The sequence below is a fragment of the Dendropsophus ebraccatus genome, chromosome 4 (assembly GCF_027789765.1).
Source record: "Dendropsophus ebraccatus isolate aDenEbr1 chromosome 4, aDenEbr1.pat, whole genome shotgun sequence".
Lineage (NCBI taxonomy): Eukaryota > Metazoa > Chordata > Amphibia > Anura > Hylidae > Dendropsophus > Dendropsophus ebraccatus.
Window position 1 is genome coordinate 66,405,168 of NC_091457.1, and position 21,072 is coordinate 66,426,239.

At 41.9% G+C, this 21,072-nt stretch overlaps 2 protein-coding genes across 7 annotated transcripts in view; one reads left to right on the forward strand and one right to left on the reverse strand.

Moving 5' to 3' along the window:
* Positions 1 to 13,556, reverse strand: part of NUP93 (nucleoporin 93) — a 32,963-nt gene extending 19,407 nt beyond the window's left edge. The window contains exons 1-11 of one of the 4 annotated variants that reach the window (XM_069965984.1): positions 13,405 to 13,556; positions 11,381 to 11,567; positions 10,882 to 10,999; positions 9,317 to 9,379; positions 4,205 to 4,333; positions 4,038 to 4,112; positions 3,491 to 3,583; positions 3,039 to 3,178; positions 2,820 to 2,952; positions 2,586 to 2,743; positions 1,640 to 1,805 (exon numbers count right to left, since the gene is read on the reverse strand). In XM_069965984.1, the coding sequence (XP_069822085.1) occupies positions 1,640 to 1,805; positions 2,586 to 2,743; positions 2,820 to 2,952; positions 3,039 to 3,178; positions 3,491 to 3,583; positions 4,038 to 4,112; positions 4,205 to 4,333; positions 9,317 to 9,379; positions 10,882 to 10,999; positions 11,381 to 11,559 (1,254 nt within the window). In that variant the 5' untranslated portion in view covers positions 11,560 to 11,567; positions 13,405 to 13,556. The other 3 variants (XM_069965985.1, XM_069965982.1, XM_069965983.1) reach the window with 3 other exon arrangements.
* Positions 13,500 to 19,915, forward strand: LOC138788268 (tigger transposable element-derived protein 1-like). Of its 3 annotated transcripts, none has more exons than XM_069965988.1 (4): positions 13,500 to 13,602; positions 16,592 to 16,673; positions 16,764 to 16,929; positions 17,023 to 19,915. In XM_069965988.1, exon 4 carries the CDS (start codon positions 17,189 to 17,191, stop codon positions 18,899 to 18,901), a length of 1,713 nt encoding a protein of 570 aa, XP_069822089.1. In that variant the 5' UTR covers positions 13,500 to 13,602; positions 16,592 to 16,673; positions 16,764 to 16,929; positions 17,023 to 17,188; the 3' UTR covers positions 18,902 to 19,915. The 3 variants fall into 3 exon arrangements, with proteins under 3 accessions (XP_069822089.1, XP_069822087.1, XP_069822090.1); XM_069965986.1 differs by having other exon boundaries at positions 16,592 to 16,669; XM_069965989.1 differs by lacking the exons at positions 16,592 to 16,673; positions 16,764 to 16,929 and having other exon boundaries at positions 13,506 to 13,602.
* Positions 19,916 to 21,072: the final 1,157 nt, after the last annotated feature.

A 21,072-nucleotide genomic window follows, 5' to 3' on the forward strand; every position in this document is an offset into this window, starting at 1 on the left:
TCGGAAAATCTGTGAAGCACCTGTGGGGTGCAGATGCTCACCGCACCCCTTGTTACATTCCTTGAGGGGTGTAGTTTTCTAAATGGTGTCCCTTTAGGGGTGTTTTTTAGGTTTTGACACCCCAGAGCCTCTGCCAACCTGAAGTGGTACAGTCAAAAATGACCAAATATAACGGAGGCGTTGAAATTCACTAGGCGCTCCCTTATATCTGAGGCTTGTGGTTGCGTCAAATAGCGCAATAGGGTCACATATGGGGTATTTCTATAAACTGCAGAAACGGGGCAATAATTATTGGGGTGCATTTCTCTGGTAATAGGTTTATAATTATGAAAAATATTGGATTACAATAAAATCTCTGCACAGAAAATTAAAATTTTCAAATTCCTTACACACTTAGCTTTTATTTCTGTGACTCCCCTAAAGGGTTAAAACACTTTCTGGATGTGCTTTTGCAGAGTTTGGGGGGTGCAGTTTCTGAAATTAGGTGCTTTGTGGGGCTTTCTAACATACAGGCCCCTCAAATACACTTTAAACCTGAACAGGTCCCTAAAAATATCTGATTTTGAAATTTTACTGAAAATTTGGAAATTTGCTGCTAATGTTTTAAGCTTCCTATCGTCTAAAAAAAATGAAAGATAGTTTAATAAATGCTGCCAACATAAAGTAGACATGTTGCTAATGCTATTTAATATATAATTTATGTGGTATAACCACTTTCTGTATACGCAAAAAAGTTTCAAAGTTGGAAAAATGCATTTTTTCACATTTTTTCACATTTGGGTTTTTTTCATAAAGATTTGTTATGAGTATCGACTCCAATTTACCAGAAATGTAAAGTACAATATGTCACGAGAAAACAATCTCAGAATCAGCCGGATAGGTAAAAGCATCCCGAAGTTATTAATGACTAAAGTGACACTGGTCATATTCATAAAATTTGTCTCTGTCATTAAGGCCATTTCAGGCTCTGTCCTTAAGGGGTTAAATTAATAGTTATATATCGGCCCATAAATAAATAAATATATGCAACGTGGGGTAAATAAACACACAGGTCACAGAGCGTATACAAGCCCTGTGACCTGTGCGATATATGACTATTTATTTATTTATTTAATTAATAAGAATTGATTACGAACTCATGGACTTATAACTCAAACTTTGCAATTTCATGGACTTATGAATTTTATACATGTTTTTTGTCTTTGTTTACATACTGATGATATGCCATGTGCATACAGTCTGTTTACGTTTTGTCTCAGGACTTCCTGAGGTCACTGACCCGGAAGTCCAATATGATGTCATTAAGATGTGCCTATATATTGCCCAGATAGTGTCTGCTCTGTATGCTTGAAAAAGGCCTATGTTAGATGTTATAAGGCCGAAACGCGTTGCAATAATGAGTATATGTTTACCACGTCATCTATCATTGGATGATCTTTGGCTGCACCACTGTGTGCATATTGTGGTACTTCTGTGCTTACTTCATCTGGTGTGGACTCGAATCCTGGTCCTGTAATCGGCTAATTACACATCCATATAAGTGGACAAATGGAAATTGATGTGCACATTCTAGCAGCAAAATGCATGCCTATAATAATGCCAAAAAACAGTGTTAAATGTAAGGCAAATCTTTACTTACCTTCAGCCACAGATAGTCCTCAGTTTTATCTGCCACCTCATTATGATTATCTGCAACATCACAACGACCAATAATACAGTAGACTGCCCTCTTGTAGGGATCAGTGCTTGATCTTACAGCTCTTCTGTAATGTAGACGGAGTTTGTTTTCTGTTGCGGGACATAACCTGAAACCAGAGAAATAAGGTCAAATTATGTGTCTAGACCTAAACAGCTACTAAAACATGTAATGTAGATCATCTGATTACATTTAAAGGAGAAGTCCGATGTTTTCTAAAACCCAGCTTCCTGTAGGGGGAGGGGGGAAATTGATCACAATTACTTACTTACCTCTCCTCGTGACCTAGGTGAGCAGCGGGACCGCCGGGTTCCAGGATCTCTGGGATGTCCACGTCATGACCTGGCTGATGGACTGGCTCAGCCAGTGACTGGGGCAAGACGCGGGTCTAGTCACTGAATGGCTGAGCAGCCAGTACAGCATCTGGGGTAGGCCTTTTCCCTGTGTTGTGACATCATCACAACCTAAGGGAAAATGACTTTAAGCGGGGGGTCCGGTAAGGGTCCTGCGGTTGCTATCGCTGATCACACTGGCTATGAGGAGAGGTAAGTTGGTAATTGTGATCATTTTCAGGATGCAATATTTACCTAATAATATGATGTGCTGAATAACCTCCAGAAAAAGCAGCCTGGGAAAATGTTTGCACAGGTAAAACATACATCGGATACATTTTGCTTCAAATCCCTAGAACTGCCCAGCTGTCTTTTAACACAACTGCTGTATTCTTAGTGCAAGAAAAAATGTAATTATAGTTGAAAGTACAAATATTTCTATTCTAAACTAATTTAGTTTTGTATGCAAAATTAGAATGCTACAGAAAAGATGTATACTAGATTAATATTATGGATGTGCAATGACATTCAAAGCAGTCATGAGTTGCTGCAGTTACCTGCGGTCATCACTGTGAACATATTCTTGAAACCAGTTCTTGAACTCCCCTAACTGATGCTGTACTCTGTTTACGACCTGCTGTGCAGCCAGGATATCCCCACAGCGCAAGCAGTAGTAGATCAGTGCCCAAACAGGGTATCCTTCCAGTTCACCATCCTGTAAATATACAATCATTTCAGCATTATTCTTCATTAAGAACAATATATAAAGAATGACCAAGCTATACATTCACCTGTAGTCCAGGAATAGGTGCAGGAAGCCTGATATTAAGGAAGCTCCGCACTATGTGGTAAGTTCCAGGAACCCCTCCCAGCTGTGCTTGCTGAAGATTGGCATATACACTAGTCATTGTGTAGTTTTTATAACTAAAAATAAATGACATATATAACGGCTCAGAACACAGTTGAGCGCTTTGTTTTAAATCAAATTTAATAGCTGCTTCTAAACGTACCTTTCTTCCAGATATCTTAAAGCTTGCCTGACAAAAGCCATCTGCATCTGAATGGAGCAGCGACTTTTTAGTGTATCCGAGGCTGGAACTAGCAGAACATCAGTCATCTGTTTCACCATCGCCCAAATATCAGACACATTCTGCGGAGGAGGGAACACCGGTGAACTGAAACATGCATTTTCATGTACAAGAAAAACTGTACATGTGGCCAATGTAAACATGAGATTTTTTTTTTTTTTAACTACAACCGATATACAGTAGTGACAACATATCGCTCAGATATATGATCTCTTTATGATGAGAGGTTTGACATAAGTGAAAATCAATGGCATGCAGTGCTGCTTAGTTTTTCCCTGCACACCTGGCCACCCAGCTGTGGAGGGGATTGCAGCCAGCTCCATTCGCTGAATACAGTTTCTATTGAAGTGTCATGTCAGTATTTAATTACCTACCTTATCATCCAATCTTTCAGCAACGGCAGTGCATAGTTCTACCAGGTTTGGCTTTAGGTTTCCACTCACAACCTTCTCATTGTACACATATATCTGTAGTGAACATCAGTTTCATTAGCAATTAATAAATAGGTTATTTATGCTTTCTTTGCTAGTGTTATATGTAATAATAAAAATTGTAAAAGCATCTGCAGTCTTTATTGTCATCTGCAGTATTATACCGTAACGGTTATAAATCTGAAAGAATAATTAACTACTATTGACCGGACTGCTGCACATAACAGGGCCCCAGTATTCCCATTTCATCCCATGTACTAACAGCAGTTCAATAAATTTTAGTTAATCAAGGATAATGTAATAACTATTAAATTCACTATGGTTCATGTCAAACAGAAAACACAATTCTGTGTCATATCAGTTACATCATGGATCTGACAAGCTTATAAGGAGGTGTATAATATTTTGTTACAACATTTGTTATTTTGAAAGGAAAAATAGAGCTGCATGCAGTAAACAAATGCCATAAACAGCTTTTCTTTCAACTCACCTGTCGCGCATAGGCCATTTCCACATTATCAAGAGAACTGCGACCTGGAGCTCCAAGATCACTGATGTAACTTGTCTGCCACAAAAGCAAATTAAGATTTAATAAAACAGAAATCAATACCATCAGAAAAGAAGCTAGGAATAAAAGAAACTAACGTGGTTTCATACCTCAGCCTCCTGTGAGAAGCCCAAATCATCCTCTCCAGATGCAAGCAGTGTGTGGAGAATTCTTTGTTTCACTTGTTCCCACTCAACAAGCATTGACTCCCTATGATATTCCTCTGCCATAGCAAATGTCTGCAGAACATAAGAACATAAGCATTCAATTAAAAAAAAAGTGCTTCAAGTTGTATAGAAGTATTAAAGGTCGCAGTTAGTAAAAGGAGTATTCCACTCAAACTTTTGAACTTTTGATACGTTGCTGCTCCCCATGGTGAGATTTAGGGTCCATTTACACAGAAAGAGTATCTCCCAAAGATTTGAAGCCAAAGCCAGAAACAGGCTATAAACAGAGATCAGGTCATAAAGGAAAGCCTAAGATTTCTTCTCTTTTCAAATCCATTCCTGGCTTTGGCTTCAAATCTTTGGCAGATAATCTGTCAGATACTATTTCTGTGCAAATGGACCCTAACAACAGTCTCCTTCTCCCAATTCTCAGCTGCTGCTTTTTGCTGAAAACACAAAAATCTGTGTGTGAGCCTCTCTCTGTCTCCCCCTCTTCCCTTCTGAGACAGCTGATGTAAACACATCCCTGACTGGCTTTATATACAACACTGTAGCTTCTATGTAATGCTGGGAGGGTTATTCTGAAGTCAAGTTGCTGATGAACTCACAGTGACTAACCCTCTCTGCATTACAAAGAAGCTAAAATGTTGCAGCTAAAGCCAGTCAGGGACTTGTTTACATCAGCTGTCTCAGAAGGGAGGGGGAAGAGGGGGAGACAGAGAGAAAGTCTCACACACAGATTTTTGCGTTTTTAGCAGAAAGCAGCAGCTGAGAACCTCTGGCCAAGACAGGAACTGCCCAGGGCAGGAGAGGTTTTCTATGGGGATTCATAAAAAAAGAGACCTGTCTCAGTCAGAGATGTCAGCAGAGAGCACTGTGACAGACGGAAAATAAAACATTTCCTGCAGGACATACAGCAGCTGATAAGTATGGGAAAACTTGAGCTTGTTTAACAGAAGTAAATTACAAATCTATATAACTTTCTGATATCAGTTGATTTGAAAGAAAAAGATTTTTGCTGGACAACCCCTTCGAGTCTCTGGACAGGAGTCTTTTATACAATTTAAGATAGTTGTCTTTAACGCAGGAAACAAGTTGATTGGGAGCATCTATTTGGTCTGTACTAGCCAGAAGTCTTAATGGTTGGTAGGTAGAGATGAGCGAACCGGGTTCGGATTTGAGTCCATCCGAATCCGAACGTTCGGTATTTGATTAGCTGGGGCTGCTGAACTTGAATAAAGCTCTAAGGTTGTCTGGAAAACATGGATACAGCAAATGACTATATCCATGTTTTCCACATAGCCTTAGGGCTTTATCCAACTTTAGCAGCCACGGCTAATCAAATGCCGAACGTTTGGATTCGGATGGACACGAGCATGCTCGAGGTTCGCTCATCTTTATTGGTAGGGGATCAAATACTTATTTCTCTCTGCAAAATGTAAAATTATAGACGGTTCACGTCTTTGTCAGTGGGCAAACTTACGAAATCAGCAAAGGATCAAATAATTTCATTCACTGTATGTTGATGAAAAAATAATCATTTATCTGTGAATGTAATAACCTCAGAATCATTCCCAACTAAATAGCTTTTTTTCACTTGTGATCAATTGTTATAACGAATCTCTTACACAATAATCACTACATGTAATAGGACGTTAAGCCCCCAGTAATGACAATAAAAACTGCAAAGATTTAAGGATTATTTTAAAATATAGATTATAAAGAATATAAATTTTAAAAAAATGTTTAACATAAAAACCAATACTTAAATTGGTCATTTTCTGATGACACATTCCCCTTAATGCCCAAGCATTTTTTTCTTGTTCATTTTTGCATAACTGCCCTCCAAGAGCTATAACTTCTCTCATTTTCCATGGACACAGCAATATGAGGATTTTAGGACAAATTGTACTTAGCATAGTTTTGAGACTTACAAATCTTATTGGCTGATCCTTATAAGCTTTTTTTTTTCTGGCAAGGTAAAAAACCTCACAATTTTGTCATTTCCTTTTTGTGTAGGGCAACACCAAGGACGTGCAAAAAGTTAGAATAGGCTGTTTATTATGTTGTCCCCAGGGGCAGCAATATATAAAAAGTTTTCTTTAGGCAGAATACCCCTGAATATTGTAAAAAATCATGAAAGCATAAATTATGCAACTATACCGGGTACCTTAACCCCTTAGTAACCACCCCAAATTACATGTACCCAGATAACCTATAAGCACTTTATAAGCAGTTTATCAGTAACAATCCCAGATTGTCTGTAACCCTTCCAGGTTGCACATAACCCCCCCAGGTTCCCTGTAATCATGCCAGATTACATGTAACCCCCCCAGATTGCACGTGACCACTGTTGCCTCTGACCACCGCACGTCGCCTCTGACCACCGCACGTCGCCTCTGACCACCCCAAATTGCCAATGACCCCCTCCAGATTGCGGTGCCCATGCCAGATTACAGGTACCCACCCCAGATTGCCTATAAGAACTTCAGTTTATCCGTAACCACCCCACATTGCCCGTAACCACCCCAGATTGTCTGTAAGCACTGCAGGTTGCCCGTAACCACCCCACGTTGCCCGTATCCACCCCAGATTGTCTGTAAGCACTGCAGGTTGCCCGTAACCACCCCACGTTTCCCGTAACCATCCCAGATTGTCTGTAAGCACAGCAGGTTGCCCGTAACCAGCCCACGTTGCCCGTAACCACCCCACGTTGCCCGTAACCACCCCACGTTGCCCGTAACCACAGCAGGTTGCCCGTGACCACCACACGTTGCCCATAACCACCACACGTTGCCCATAACCACCAGTTGCCTGTAACCACCCCAGGTTGCCGTAACCACAGCAGGTTGCCCGCGACCACCCCCATGTTGTCCGTAACCACCCCAGATTACCTGTAACCACCTCAGGTTGCCCATAACCACCCCAGGCTGTCCGTAACCACCCCACATTACCTGTAATCTCATTTTTTTTATTTTATTTTAGTAACTGCGCTATTCTAATAACCATTACTAGCTGCGGTTTTACTCCTGTAAATTGGCGCTCCTTCCCTTCTGAGCCCTGCTGTGTGCCCATACAGTAGTTTATGCCCACATATGGGGTACAGTTGTACTCAGGAGAACCTGCGTTACAGATTTATGGGTACGTTTTCTCTCCTGTTCCTCGTCAAATTGAGAAATTTCATTTTTACTGGCCAATTTTGAATACTTTCCTCTAATACCTGTGGGGTAAAAATGCTCACCACACCCCAAAATGAATTCTTTGAGGGGTGCACTTTCCAAAATGGAGTGACTTATTGGGAGATTTTACTCTGCGGACACTACAGGGGCACTGCAAACGCACCTGGCGCTCGGAAACTTCTTCAGCAAAATCTGCATTGAAAAAGCTAATTGGCGCTCCTTTCCTTCTGAGCCCTCCTGTGTGCCCATGCAGTGGTTTATGCCCACATATGAGGTACCTTTTCACTTAGGAGAACCTGCGTTACAAATTTTGGGGTACTTTTTTCCTCTTGTTCCTCATAAAATTGAGAAATTTCAAACTAAAAGAACATAATATTGGAAAAATTTGAGTTTTTCATTTTTACTGTCTACTTTTGAATACTTTCCTCTAATACCTGTGGGGTTAAAATGGTCACCACACACCAAGATGAATACTTTGAGGGGTGCACTTTCCAAAATGGGGTGACTTATGGCAAGATTTTACTCTGATGGCACTACAGGGGCACTACAAACGCACCTGTTGCTCGGAAACTTCTGCAGCAAAATCTGCATTGAAAAAGCTAATTGGCGCTCCTTCCCTTCTGAGCCCTCCTGTGTACCCATACAGTGGTTTACGCCCACATATGGGGTACCATTGTACTCAGGAGAACCTGTGTTACAAATTTTGGGGTACTTTTTTCCTATTGTTCCTCGTGAAATTAAGAAATTTCAAACTAAACGAACATATTATTGGAAGAATTCGAGTTTTTCATTTTTACTGTCTTCTTTTGAATACTTTCCTGTAATACCTGTGGGGTCAAAATGGTCACCACACGCCAAGATGAATTCTTTGAGGGGTGCACTTTCCAAAATGGGGTGACTTATGGGGGGTTTTTTCTCTGCTGACACTACAGGGGCACTGCAAACGCACCTGGCGCTCAGAAACTTCTTCAGCAAAATTTGCATTGGAAAAGCTAATTGGCGCTCCTTCCCTTCTGAGCCCCGCTGTGTGCCCATACAGTGGTTTACGCCCACATATGGGGTACCGTTGTACTCAAGAGAACCTGCGTTACAAATTTTGGGGTGCTTTTTCTCTCATATTCCTTTTGAAAATGAGAAACTTTAATACTTTTATATAGTATATATTATTGGAAAATTTAAATTTTCCATTTTTTTACTTCCTAATTGTGAATACTTTCCTACAGCCCCTGTAGGGTTAAAATGCTCATTATACCCCTAGATTAATTCTTTAAGGTGTGTAGTTTCCAAAATGGGGTCACTTATGGGGGTTTTCAGGATACCAGACTTCTAAATCCATTTAAAAAAAGAACTGGTCCCTAAAAAAATCAGTTTTGGAAACTTTCACGAAAATGTGATAATTTGCTGATAAATTTCTAAGCCCCATAACACCCTAAAAAAGTAAAATATGTTTACCAAATTATGCCAGAATAAAGAAGACATATTGGTAATGTGACTTAGTAACTAATTTATGTGCTACAACGTTCTTTTTTTAGAAGCAGAGAATTTCAAAGTTCATAAAATGCACATTTTTTTAATTTTTCATGATATTTTGATGTTTTTCACAAAAAACACACAAAGTAGTGACCAAATTTTGCCACTAACATAAAGTGCCATATGTGACGAAAAAACAATCTCAGAATCGCTAGCATACGTTAAAGCATCACTGAGCTATAAGAGCATAAAGTGAGACAGGTCAAATTTTGAAAAGTTTGCCTGGTCATTAAGGCCCAAACTAGCTGCAGCACGAAGGGGTTAAATTACTTCAAGAACTTTATAATGCAAGATTATATTGTTTAATAATAAAATATTATGCCTATGTGTTCATGCAGCCACTTACCCTCCTCCTTGATTCATCAATAGCAGATAACAGAGCATTATCCTTCTCATTTTTCAAAAAACCCTACATAAAACAGGTAGCATATCAGCATTAAGTGAACATTAAGTCAGCATTAAGTAAACATAGCCTTCATTTACTGTAATGTCAGGACAACAGAGTGGAACCTGCAAGCTATTGACAGATTGTTTCCTAACACAACATTAGAAAATCTTTGAACAAAATGTAGGGATAAAACTTTGTTTAGGTAAGCAGCATAAAATACAGTGATGCCTCAAGTTACAACACAAATTGGTTCCAATTCCCCAGATTGTGTCAAACCTATCAGTATTGGTTCAAATCTTCTATTCTTCATAAACAATTTACAGGTTTTAGTGAATTCTGGCTTGGGTAGTGCATGAACGGACCACCAGTACCTGGTATTTGTGATAGAAGAGCAATTACAATCAATTCTGGGATGTTGATGAACCTTATGTTATCATAGGGGTAAAATTGAACTGGTTCAAAAGGAAAAAATCTGCTGCAAACCGTAATCATGCCCAGTACTGCTCTGTGTAGCATACCTTAAACCAGGGTGTTCATCTTGGACATGCAAAGGACAGACCTGGAGACCTCAGGTTGTCAAATGGGTATATAGGAGAAAAGTCCAGCACGATGTCCATTAAAATATTAGCTCTGAATCCATAAAAACAAGCCCTTGTCACAGCATAATATAAAAATCCTACGATCCTTACTTATATAGACCCAAAGAAAAGGGAAAGGGGGGGGGGGAAACAGGTAATAGGGAAGGGAAGAAAATGGGAAGACAAGGAAAGAAAGGAAAGAGGAAAAAGAAAGGAGAAGGAGGGAGGGGAAAAGTGAAGAAAAAGAAAACAAACAGAAAAAAAAGGGGAAAGAGAAAAAAGACATGAAAAAGGGTGTGGGGGAAGAAAAGGGGGAAAAGAGAATATAGACATGAAAAGAAAAGAGGAAAAAAAGGGGGGGGAGGAAAACAGAAGAGAAAGTAGGGAAGAGAAAAAAAAATGGAAATGAGAAAGGGTCTAAATAAAAGAGAGCGTCTAAATAATGTAGGCAAGCAATCACAATATAACATCAAATATGGATAGTCACAATCACCAAATGAAAACATGTAGAAAAAATGGATATCATAAACTACTGACAAAAATGTTCATAATTCATGAAAAAACACACCATTACCGCATATATGTGAACAATGGCAAAAATTATTTTACATTTATACATATAAATGTCCACAGAAGAGAGCATTATCAGGGGAAAAATGGGGGGGGGCTGAATACAATTTTACAGTTAACTTGGGGTCTATATAATTAAGGATTGTTGGATTTTAATACTATGCTGTGAAAAAGGTCTGTTGGCTGAAATGCGTCTAGCGTCTGTGATATTTTCTACTCACTATATGTGATTTTATGGATTCAACTTCAATAAAGAGCTAATATTTTAATGGACATTGTGCTGGACTTTTCTCCTTCTATATACCCGCAAAATGGAACTGTCTTGCTTTTTGTATCAACAAATAAATCTCAGCATTGCAAATTTCATGGCCTCACCTGTATATCTGTGTCCTTTACTGGCTCAAGAGGCTCAAATGTTGTGGCAGCACTTAGACTCTCAAGTCTCTGAGATATGTGAGAGATGTCCAGTCCTTTGGAACCCAACAACACAGACCTATAGAGGGAACAAGAAGCTTTTACCATACGGAATAAAAAATGCATCAGTATGTCTGTATATGACTTCAGATATATGAAGGTATAGTACAGACCCGAAGCCTATAAGCAGTCAAGACCCAGAGGCACAGTTACTTCTTTAACCATAGTATGTATGATCAAAGGGGAGTGAAACACTGGGGCTTAAAGGGGCCGGGTCCTACGCAGGCAGCGGATCCGCTGCGTGTATGGGACCCATTGAGCTTCACAGTACAGGATCCGCAGCAGATTTCGCTGCAAACTCGCAGCATGAAAATCCGCTGCGGATCCGGTAGGTGTGAACGCACACTTAAAATGAATACTGATCCATGGTACAGACACCATTTAGTTAACAGGGCCTTACGCTTTAACATTTGCAGACTCTTGAGAGGTACGGGTCATGGTCCTGGAGCGGAGCCTCTCCCCAGCCTGCTGGATCTCCTGAAGATTTCTTTCAACATGAGGCAACTCTGTTACTCCCTCAGTCTCCGCAGCCAACTGCTCTGCTTGCTGCAGCAGCTCTCCAAATCCCTCAATGTCCATCTTGGAGGCTGATTTTTTAAGAAGACAAAATATGTCAGAATGCTAAAAACATAAGATGATACTAAGAATTAAATACCTGCGGTTTCATTGTGTTCATTGTTGTGAAAGCACGGGTGACTATCACTTTAATGTTAGAGCTTCTGAAACCCACACTTCTAATTTCATAACCTTAAATTCTTATATGTCAGAGGTTTTGCCAAGCAAAGGGTACAGACCCAACGACATGCTGGAAGTTTGTTAAAAGTTAAAGAAGTCTGGCGTCCGGGTTTTTCTTTTTATAAAAGCAGGGGCAAGGGGGAAAGTAACAAAGGGTTTTTACTCACCTCTCTCTGAGCCTCTTCAGCCCCGGATCACCACTGCGGGACCCCTGGCCCTGCACATCAAGACCCAGCTGATGGACAGGCCGCTCTGCCAGTCAGTGACTGGTGTGGGGCACTGCTCCAGTCAATGACTGGCTGAGCTGCCAGTCCATGAGCGGGTCAGGCATTTACCCCCACCTCGAGCTGTGACGTCATCACAACTCGGGGGGAAAATGCCTTCCGGCAGAGGTTCCGGGGCCGGTCCTCGTGGGCATGAGGAGAGGTAAGCAATACTTCATTGTTACTCTCACCTGTCTCTTTAGAGAAGTTGGCTGAGGCCAAACTTCTCCTTTAAAAGTCCACATTAAAGTGGTATCCCCACAAGTCCACAGAATATGTGATAGCTGGGTGACTGGCCGGGGTCACAGGGGTCGCACACCCAGCAATCACCAGAGCGGAGGAGAAATGTTTCTAGCAATTAAAGTGACTGTACCACCAGGCCCAGGCAGAAGCACTGGAGGCGGGTCGACCCACCCTTAGTGGGAGGAAACCCCCGCCCCTCTATGATAGGGTTCCATTGATTCTAATGGAATCACGTCATGGAGGGACTGGGGTTTCTTCCCACTAAGGGTGAGTCGGCCGCCTCCAGTGCTTCTGCCTGGGCCTGGTGGTACAGTCACTTTAAAAGGAGCGGGCAATGAATGTACAGCCAGAGCTCCATTCATTTTCCATAGAGGGACACTCAGTAATACCCCTTTAGGTTGCATTGACATGTACAGGATTGGCAGCAGATTTGATGCTGTATTCATTCATTTAGTTACATTCATATCTGTGCCATCTAATCTGCTGCTGATCCTGTACATGTGAAGCCACACTATGGAATAGGCACCAAGTTTTAAGGGGAGTTTGCGTCATGGACTTGAAATTCTGCCCGTTCCATTGATTCAATAGGATTTCTCACAGTTCTTTGGGGGGATGATATAGTGCACATAAGAAATCCTATTGAATCAATAGGACAGGCAGAATTTCAAGCAGAGTCCGTAGCATGAATTCCGCTTGAAATTCAGCGCCTATTCAATGGGAACATTCCCTAAGTGTATGACAGCTCTGACTGCCAACATCACATGATGACGGCAGCTCCAAGCAATAACTCATCTGAAACATGAAGAGGACATGAAAGCAATGTAATGTATTTATTATACAAGGCTTAGAGGGGCAACACCTGGCAGACAACCTGTCTTGGCTCTCTCAGGGTAAATGGATGTCGGGAGTGGGGTCCATACATAGAGAACGGCGCCCCCTGACTATAACAGGGACCTGGTAGTACTACACCTCACATTACTGACTCCCCATAGTGGTCACTAGTTTCTGTCCCCGCCTCCACCCTCTCACACACACCAGGCTTCTTCCCATAGCTTCTCATGCCCCGTTACTCCCAGTCTCCCCGCATATCCTGCAATGCTGGGAGTTATAGTTCCTGCACAGGCTGAGCGCTACACACAGCGTGGCCTACATCCGCTCCTCAGCTCGCCCGGCGTGCCCATACCTCTTCTCCGCCGCTCTCCTCCCGCTCTCGATCCGCTGCCCTCTGATTGGTCCGTGTGTCCCTCCCAGGATGCATTGCGATTCAAACAACTTTATCGACCATAGAAAGATTTAGCAGAGCACAGCTTGCTGCCGTGGACGAGCGGTAGTACCGGAGCGGTCGTTGTCACGTACCCGTGAGGCCTGTTGGATGGACTCGGTGTGTATCTCACCTATTTAGCTGTATCTTAAATAAGGGATCATTCACACCTCTGTTTAGCGATTCTTCTATTGAAATACGTTGGCAATGAATGTAAACTAATCTTTACTTTTTATATGCAGCATGTCCCAGTGGATTCATACTGGTGTCTTGTATAGCCCATAGAATAATGGATTCACTAAAAACGCATGTCCTGTTTTGCCATAGTTCACATGTATATATTGCTACTGTTAATTTAAAAAGTGTATTTCTGCACCATTAGGCTATGTTCCCACACAGTATTTTTGCTCAGTATTTTGCAACTAAAACCGGGAGTCGATTGAAAACACAGAAAGGCTATCTCCACACACTGTTGAAATTGAGGTGATGCCATCATTTAATGGCAAATAATTCCTTTATTTTAAAAACAACGGCCATTGTTTTGAAATATTGGCCATTATTTGCCATTCACTCAATTTTATCATTGTGTGAACAGAGCCTTTCTGTGTTTTCAATCCACTCCTGGTTTTGGTTGCAAAAATACTGACCAAAAATACTGTGTGGGAACATAGACTAATGGTACTATTAGGGCCAGTTCACACTGAGGAAGATCGTCGGAATTCTGCGGCGGAATCCTGCCGTGCTCAGTGTGCTGCTGTAAGTGAATGGAGAGGGGGCGCGCTCGTCCGCTGCTGCCGCTCTCCACTCAAAGAACTAACCTGATAGTTCTTTGAGCGGAGAGGAGAGGGAGCGGACGAGTGCGCACCCTCTCCATTCACTTACATCAGCACACTGAGCACGGCGGGATTCCGTGGCAGAAATCTCCGCCGCAGAATTCCAACGATCTTGCTCAGTGTGAACTGGCCCTTACACGGAACGATAATCGGCCGATTATCGTTCTGTGTAATAAACACAGTGATCAGCTGATGATCTTTGTCATCTGCTGATCGTTGATATAGGTTTGGACCTATAATTGTCGGCCACCGACCGCGTATCGCTAGGTGTAATAGCGGTGCGTGGCTGGCGCTCTTCTGCTCCACTTCGGACCGCCGCAACTAGTGATTGGCTGAGCAGCCTGTCAGTTAAGACAGGCCGTTCTGAAGCTGGAGTGTGCGGGACCCGCTGACAGCGGCCGTTCTGTGACATGACGCATTCAGGTGTCACAGAACGGCCGCTCTTACTAAGTGTGAGCCTGACCTTACATAATTTATAGAATGTACTATTGGTTGGCAGTTGTTATAACCCTGTATAATGGGTCTATAGGCAGTCCTTAATGTATACTGCAGTATGCGGCTCTGTGAGCACAATGTTGTAACTTATTAAAAATATACAAATATCTCTAATATAAAAATTTTTCTTATTACTGCCCTTATTTTTTTATGAGAAAAAGATGTGGAGGGGATTCATTAAGAATTTACAGTACAAACGAAGCAAATTGCTTTTTTAGCTCAGCAATCTGCTTAACAGCCAACTGTTTTTAAAGTCCATGCTGCTCTGCCCTGGGTGCCTGGAAAAGCTCAATCCAGTCCTGGGAAACTTCTCACAGGAGCAGCACAGACTTTGAAAGCAGGGCATTAATTTAGGGGTTAGAGGCAAGCAGTGCTGACAAGGACAGGCACTGGAGAAGAGCCTGAAGGCGTCCGATCACCGGCAGAGTTGATCAGGTAGAACTGGGTTAAGATGAGAGTGCTTTCTGCCAAGTACAGTATCAAGATTTCTTACTACAAGTCCCCTGTGTCTCCATCCTGCTTGTTTACTGTGCTACAATTTTTTTTTTAACTGTTATCTTGTGTTCCACAAAACTCTCAAACCAACTTACTTTGTAATTTAAGGTCCATTTACACAGGAAGACTATCTGACGATTATCTGCCCAGGATTCGAAGCCAAAACCAGGAATGGATTTGAAAAGATGGAGAAATCTTAGGCTTTCCTTTATGACCTGATCTCTGTTTAAAGTCTGTTTCTGGCTTTGGCTTCAAATCTTTGGCAGATAATCTGTGAGATAAGCTTTCTGTGTATATGGACCCTTTGTAACTTTGTAAATACCTGCACCTGTCTCCCATGCTGAGATTATTGAGATACACAAGCCTCTGGTAGATTGGGTGTTGGAGGAGGAGATACACAAGCCTCTGGTAAATTGGGTGTTGGAGGAGGAGATACACAAGCCTCTGGTAGATTGGGTGTTGGAGGAGGAGATACACAAGCCTCTGGTAGATTGGGTGTTGGAGGATGAGATACACAAGCCTCTGGTAGATTGGGTGTTGGAGGAGGAGATACACAAGCCTCTGGTAGATTGGGTGTTGGAGGAGGAGATACGCAAGCCTCTGGTAGATTGGGTGTTGGAGGAGGAGATACGCAAGCCTCTGGTAGATTGGGTGTTGGAGGAGGAGATACGCAAGCCTCTGGTAGATTGGGTGTTGGAGGAGGAGATACGCAAGCCTCTGGTAGATTGGGTGTTGGAGGAGGAGATACGCAAGCCTCTGGTAGATTGGGTGTTGGAGGAGGAGATACGCAAGCCTCTGGTAGATTGGGTGTTGGAGGAGGAGATACGCAAGCCTCTGGTAGATTGGGTGTTGGAGGAGGAGATACGCAAGCCTCTGGTAGATTGGGTGTTGGAGGAGGAGATACGCAAGCCTTTGGTAGATTGGGTGTTGGAGGAGGAGATACGCAAGCCTCTGGTAGATTGGGTGTTGGAGGAGGAGATACGCAAGCCTCTGCTAGATTGGGTGTTGGAGGAGGAGATACGCAAGCCTCTGCTAGATTGGGTGTTGGAGGAGGAGATACACATGGAATTAACCCTTCACTAATAGCTACCTCAGGCAGCTACCAGCAGGGACCAGCAGCTTTGCAGCCACCTGGGGTGTTCTGTGTGGAGGAAGAGTTAACTGATTTAACTTCTATTGGAATAAAGAACACTGTATTAGTAAAGAACACCTTAGCACTGGATCAGTAACCACTTTGTGCCCTCTGGCAGACAAAAAAATTAACCTCTACTACCTGATCTTTGCAGGTTCCTGGGTTGGAATTAACCCCTTTACCGATAACTGCTCCAGGCAGCCATCACTAGTACCAGCAGGGAACAGCACCAGTAGGTTTGCATCCACCTGGGGAGTTGTGTGTGTGTGGAGGGAGAGTTAACTGATTAACCCATTCTTTACTGACACAGTTCTCTATTCATACAGATTAGCTTACCACTGGATCAGCACCAACAATCACCTTGCACCTTCTGGCAGACGGACAATTAACCTCTGCTGCCAGATCTGTCGCTGCAGGATTCTGGGTGGGAATTAACATCTTCCCCACTAGCTGCTCCAGGCAGCCGGCACAAGTACCAGCAGTGACCATCAGGTTTGCAGCCACCTAGGGAGTTGTGTGTGGAGGGGGAGAGAATTAATTGATTAACCCCCTTCTTTACTGATACAGTGTTCTTTATTCATACAGAACAACTTACCACCGGATCAGCAACAGCGACAACATTGTGCCTTCTGGCAGACAGAGAACTTCTACTACCTAATCTTTCGCTGCAGGATTCTGGGTGATTCATGCTGCATATCAGTTGGCGTGCCTCGCTCGCCCAATTAACATCACACGTGTCTGTACCAAAACAATGGAACCTGTCAAGAAAAAGGCAAGACGTGAAACCAGTAAAAAGAAGGAGGGTATTACGATAGAAGTTAAGAAGGAAATGATAGAAAAGCATGAACAAGGTATGCGAGTGTCCGAAATTGCGAAATTATATAACAAGTCTACATCAACGATTTGCACAATATTGAAGAAGAAAGTAGAAATAAAGGGGCTAGATGCTGCAAAAGGAGTCACAAGAGTATCGAAGCAAAGGCCACGTGTCCTGGAAGATGTAGAAAAGTTGCTTCTTCTGTGGATAAACGAGAAGCAACTAGCAGGTGATACTGTGACTGAGAATATAATCTGTGAGAAGGCAAAGATCTTGTATACCGACCTTGTAAGTAGACTGCCATATACATCAGCAGAAAATGAAGAAAGTTTTAAGGCAAGCAGGGGATGGTTTGATAACTTTAAAAAAAGAAGCGGCATCCATAGTGTTGCAAAGCAAGGAGAGGCTGCAAGTTCGGATGCTAAGGCAGCTGAGGCATTTACCGCTGAGTTCAAAGAACTCATTGATGCTGAGTGTTACCTGCCGCAACAAGTGTTTAACTGCGATGAAACTGGACTTTTTTGGAAAAAGATGCCAAGGAGGACCTACATTTCCGAAGAAGAGAATGCAAAGCCCGGTCACAAGCCCATGAAGGACCGTCTCACCCTTTTGTTGTGTGCTAATGCAAGTGGAGATTTAAAAGTAAAGCCACTGCTTGTCTATCATTCAGAGAATCCACGAGCTTTCAAGAAATACAAAGTGCAGAAGAACCAGTTAAATGTTATGTGGAGGTCCAACAATAAGGGTTGGGTAACTCGTACTTTATTTGTTGAGTGGATGAACTTAGTCTTTGGCCCTGAAGTGAAGAAATACCTTTTAGAAAAGAATCTACCACTCAAAGTCTTGCTGGTTATAGATAATGCTCCTGCCCATTCTCCATGCCTTGAGGATGACTTACTGGAGGAATTCAAGTTCATTAAGGTCAAGATCCTTCCTCCCAACATTACCCGACAACTGCAGCCTATGGATCAGCAGGTCATTGAGAACTTTAAGAAACTGTACACCAAAGCACTGTTTCAGCAATGCTTCGAAGTGACTGAAGGTACAAACCTTACCCTGCAAGAATTTTGGAAAAATAATTTCAACATTGTGAACTGTCTCAAGATCATCGGTCAAGCATGGGATGGGGTCACCAAGAGAAACCTCATTTCTGCTTGGGGCAAACTGTGGCCTGACAGCGCCATTGGATATGATGTTGAGGAGTTTGCAGGGTTTGAGCCAATTGTTGAGGAAATTGTGACCTTGGGGAAGATCATGGGTCTGGAGGTGAATGAGGCTGACATTGAAGAGCTGGTGGAGGAACATGGTCAGGAGCTAACTACCAATGAACTGATAGATCTGCATCAAGAGCAACAGAAGGAGGTGATCCCATCTAGGGAAGAATCACAAGAATCTCTCACTTCAAATGAGATTTGGGAAATATGTGAAATGTGGGAAACAGTGCAAGATTTTGTAGAAGAACACCACCCGAATAAGGCTGCAGCAATGCGAGCGATTAATCTGTTCAATGACAATGCAATGTCACATTTCCATGAAATCCTTAAAAAGAGGCAAATGCAAGACTCATTGGAAAGGTTCCTTGTTAAAGTTCCATGGAAAGAAAAATATTCTGGTGAGCCAACAGATAGCAGTGATTCAGTTATTTAAAAGGGTTAGCCAGTGAAAATCTTTTTCTTTCAAATCAACTGGTGTCAGAAAGTTATATAGATTTGTAATTTACTTCTTAATTTACTTGCCATACTTATAAGCTGCTATGTGTCCTATGTTTTCATTCTGACACAGTGCTCTATGCTGACATCTCTGGCCGAGACAGGAACTCTCCAGAGCAGGAAAGGTTTTCTATGGGAATCACCATAGAAAACCTCTCCTGCTCTGGACAGTTCCTTTTTCAGCCAGAGGTGGCGGCAGAGAGCACTGTGTCAGACTCAAAGTAAAACATTTCCTGCAGCACATACAGTAGCTAATAAGGTTGGAAAGACTTGAGATTTTTTTTAAAAGAAGTAAATTACAAATCTCTATAACTTTTTGACACCAGTTGAAAGAAAAAGATTTTCTATGGACAACCCCTTTAATGTCTTGTTACACAATAACCCTTTCAATGCAGTCTGTCTTGTCTCCCTCACACCAATAATGCTATGGTAAGGTAAATTGTAGTTTAATTTGTTTTATATTTTATTTAGTATCAAATATATTTATATGAATAATAGTTATTGTTGGGTTGTCGAACAAATCGTCCTCATTTTAGTAATTTCTTGTAGGAAGTTCTTCTTTTATGTACCAGTTGTTTGGGTTACAAGCACATCTCTGGAATGAATTATGCTCATAATCCAAGGTTTCACTTTATTAACTAAAACTCATCTAAAGGACCCTCAGACTGTAAGAAACAAAATCCTCAGTCTGATGAAACCAGGATTTAACTTGACCCAGTGACACAGCCCTGACTTGAACCTAATCAAACATCTCTGGAGAAACCTGAAAGTGGTCGCACACCTACCTTTCCTCTCCAACCTGACAGAGATTGAAAGGAATAGCAGAAAATCCCTTAATCCAGGTGTGCAAAGCTTGTGGCTTCATACCCAAAAAGTCTACAGGTTGTAATCACTGCCAGTAGGGGTTCAACTAAATACTGTAAATAGGGTCTGTCAAAGCAATGTTCTAGTTTTCCATTTCAATAAACTAGCTAAGATTTCTAACTTCCTGCTGTCGCTTCTCATTATTGGGTATTTTTTTACAGAATAATAGAAAACTTTCACAGTTGGAATTTTTTCTATATTGGCACTAGGCTGCAACATAACTAAATGTGAAAAAAGTGACAGGGTCTACAGACTTTCTGAATGCATTTTATGTAGCACACAAAGTAACTGACCACAGTTGGACAACTGAATACATTCTAAAATATACCTTTTAATAATTTTAATTAAAAACTGACTCTTAACATCAGACAGACTCTATAACAACATGTGGGTGAAAGTGAAAAACACAAAAATACAATGCATATATAGTGGATATGTACAAATGGTGAAAGGGATCCCTATGCTGGTATCTTGTTCATCAGGAAACAAGCTGTATGTAACAGATCAGCACTGTAAACCTCTAAGTAGATATGGTCACAGTAGTAAAAGAAATGTCAGGTACATATTAAAGGTAACTGCACCTATATTATTAAATAGTGGTGGGTGTCAATACGAGATACATCACCTCCAAAGTATAGTATAGAGAATGCATAAACAAACAGTATCACTGCTCCTGTCAGCTAGGGCACAAAATAACACTCCACCCCCCCATATAGTGACCAGAGGATGCAAGCCCCAACGTGCAGTAGTGTATGATCAGTACGAAGCCCCAACAACAGATACACAAACTCGAATCTTCCTTAAAAAGGACAGACTAGGAGCAGACACTATTATACACTCACCGGCCACTTTATTAGGTACACCATGCTAGTAACGGGTTGGACCCCCTTTTGGTTGGACCCCCTTCAGAACTGCCTCAATTCTTCGTGGCATAGATTCAGCAAGGTGCTGGAAGCATTCCTCAGAGATTTTGGTCCATATTGACATGATGTCATCACACAGTTGCCGCAGATTTGTCGGCTGCACATCCATGATGCGAATCTCCCGTTCCACCACATCCAAAAGATGCTCTATTGGATTGAGATCTGGTGACTGTGGAGGCCATTTGAGAACAGTGAACTCATTGTCAAGAGCAACAGAAGGAGGTGATCCCATCTAGGGAAGAATCACAAGAATCTCTCACTTCAAATGAGATTTGGGAAATATGTGAAATGTGGGAAACAGTGCAAGATTTTGTAGAAGAAC